Source organism: Austrofundulus limnaeus, unplaced genomic scaffold, assembly GCF_001266775.1.
Source record: "Austrofundulus limnaeus strain Quisiro unplaced genomic scaffold, Austrofundulus_limnaeus-1.0 Scaffold2547, whole genome shotgun sequence".
NCBI classification, from domain to species: Eukaryota; Metazoa; Chordata; class Actinopteri; order Cyprinodontiformes; family Rivulidae; genus Austrofundulus; species Austrofundulus limnaeus.
In genome coordinates, this window is record NW_013954949.1 from 9,708 (window position 1) to 11,913 (window position 2,206).

At 41.9% G+C, this 2,206-nt stretch overlaps 1 protein-coding gene across 1 annotated transcript in view; it reads right to left on the bottom strand.

Moving 5' to 3' along the window:
* The window catches only part of LOC106511146 (aldehyde dehydrogenase, dimeric NADP-preferring), a gene marked incomplete in the record, with an annotated part of 24,399 nt that overhangs the window by 6,044 nt on the left and 16,149 nt on the right, over nt 1–2,206 (bottom strand). The window contains 1 exon segment of the mRNA XM_013999892.1: nt 1,838–1,979. Within this exon segment, the coding sequence (XP_013855346.1) occupies nt 1,838–1,979 (142 nt within the window).

The following is a 2,206-nucleotide window of genomic DNA, read 5'->3' on the forward strand; positions in this document are numbered from 1 at the left end:
AGGATCCTGAGAACCAAAGTCGGGATCCTGAGAACCAAAGTCAGGATCCTGAGAACCAAAGTCGGGATCCTGAGAAAGAAATTCGGCATCCTGAGAACCAAAGTCAGGATCCGTTTTTATTTATTTTTTCCTCCCATATCCCATCGTGGGCTCCGTAGAATTATGAGCCAAATCGCACTGATGTTTTAATGGTTTTCTACGATTAAATAGCTATATTCCCCTCTCTCGTCGTCAAATAAATCAAACAAAAAGCATGAGTTTCAGTAGGCTAATTGTTTAACACACCACAGAGATCAGCAGATTAAAGTCTGAAACATGTTTGAGCAGACCCAGAAAACTGTTAGCAACTGTTAGCAATGTCTGGGGCGACCCCCAGCTACAGCCTGAATCAGCATGCCGCAGATAGTGTGCTTTCCTCGGGTAAAGGACAGCGAGCCGGGCCGACCGCTGGAGCTCCGAATCCCAGGGGAGGAGATAAACCCACTGCGCCTTAATGTGTATTATCAGCCATAGACTACAAATGATAGGCTACCTTCCAAGCTACGAGGTAGAGGACAGACAGTCTTCATGGGACTGATAATAGCTAATAACATCCATTTGTGTAAATCAGGATCCTGAGAATCGTTCTCAGGATCCCGAGTTTCTTTCTCGGGATCCTGAGAACGAAAGTCAGGATCCGTTTTTTTTTCCTCCCATGTCCCCTCGCGGGCTCTGTAAGAAACTTTTGACTTGAGTCAAATTTTCAGACTAACAAGACAAATAATCGTACACATTCTGAAAACAAGATGATTATTCTTACACAATCAGTTCTTGTTTAGTAAATCAGTCTCAAAACAAAATCAAAAAGACTTTTTTTTGGCTGGATATAAGGTTTTTAATCTTGGTTAGATGGACAGTTTTTGTAGTCCAGTAAAGCTGAGTATGTGGGTTGTACACATGAAGAATTTGTCAAATCTCTGTCAAACAGCTTCTTTTSCTGTTGCTATTGACTTTGGTTTTGAGCTTCTGGTTCCCCAGGTGCTGCCAGTCAGGTGACCAGACCAACCAAGAGACAATCTACCAAACACTAATTTCCTCACTTTTTGTGCTGTTTATATATACAGGCTCAAATACACACTCACCTATTGAAAGTTCTTTAATATCTTTAATTTTCCTAGGGCTAAGATCTTTTAGGGATCAGGGTTTGATTGACTGCAGCTGGTCTGCTCTCAGCCAGCACTCATTGGATAAAAYCAACACAGATTATTGAGAAAGACCACAAAACACAGAGGAAGACCCTTTTTTTAGGAGATTCTCTGCTGGAACATCAGTGTTCACAGTGAAGGCGGTTTTACGGCACCATGAACTGAGAGGGCGACGATAAAGAAAGAAGCCCCGCTCATMGGACGGCCCAACTGAAATTTGCCCACATTAAAAGACAGCTTCTGGTCAGACGAGACAAAGACGTAGATGTTTGACCGCCGTAACAAGAAGTATGTTTAAAGGGGTCCAGGTGGGATCAAAGTCTTCTGGCTGCTGGACACATCTGGATGCTCCGATGATGATACGTTAGAACTGGGTTCTGATTGGATAAACATTAAACAGCTGGTGGACTGAGACTGAAAGCTCGGCCCGTGGCAGAAAACCAGCCCATGTAAAATGGATTCTACCAGGAAGAGTGGTCAAAATCATGTGTATATTTCAGCATGTATATGTATACTTTGGACCTTGTGATTAAAGAAAATCCACAATAAATTCCATTTTCTCCAAGCTGCATGTTGTTTAACTCATTCCACTCTGGAACAGTTGGAATAAATAAATATGACCTGAAGCTTGTGACGAGATGAGATCTTCCTACCAATGTAGCACTGTGAGGAGTCACTCTGCCCCCCCACCACGGGGGTGTAGCCCTCCATCAGGCTCAGGATTCGATTAAAATGCCTCTGGTTGATGATTCGGCTGTAGTCAGGTGAGCATTTGGGATCTGCTCCATAAAACTCCTGTGATGGATCAAATAGAGTTTGAGAAAGCTGTGCTCGGGGCAGATGCGTTGTTAAAGGGATCCCTAATTAGTTGTAACATTAGACTTTATTTGATAAACATATATTTTAACTGTAAAATAAAGACTGTAAAATACTGTAGGCTGTTTAGTTTTGTAAACTTTTTAAAAATGTATTTTAACACAGACGGAGCCATTTTATTTACACACAAAGCATTTTGGTTAAAT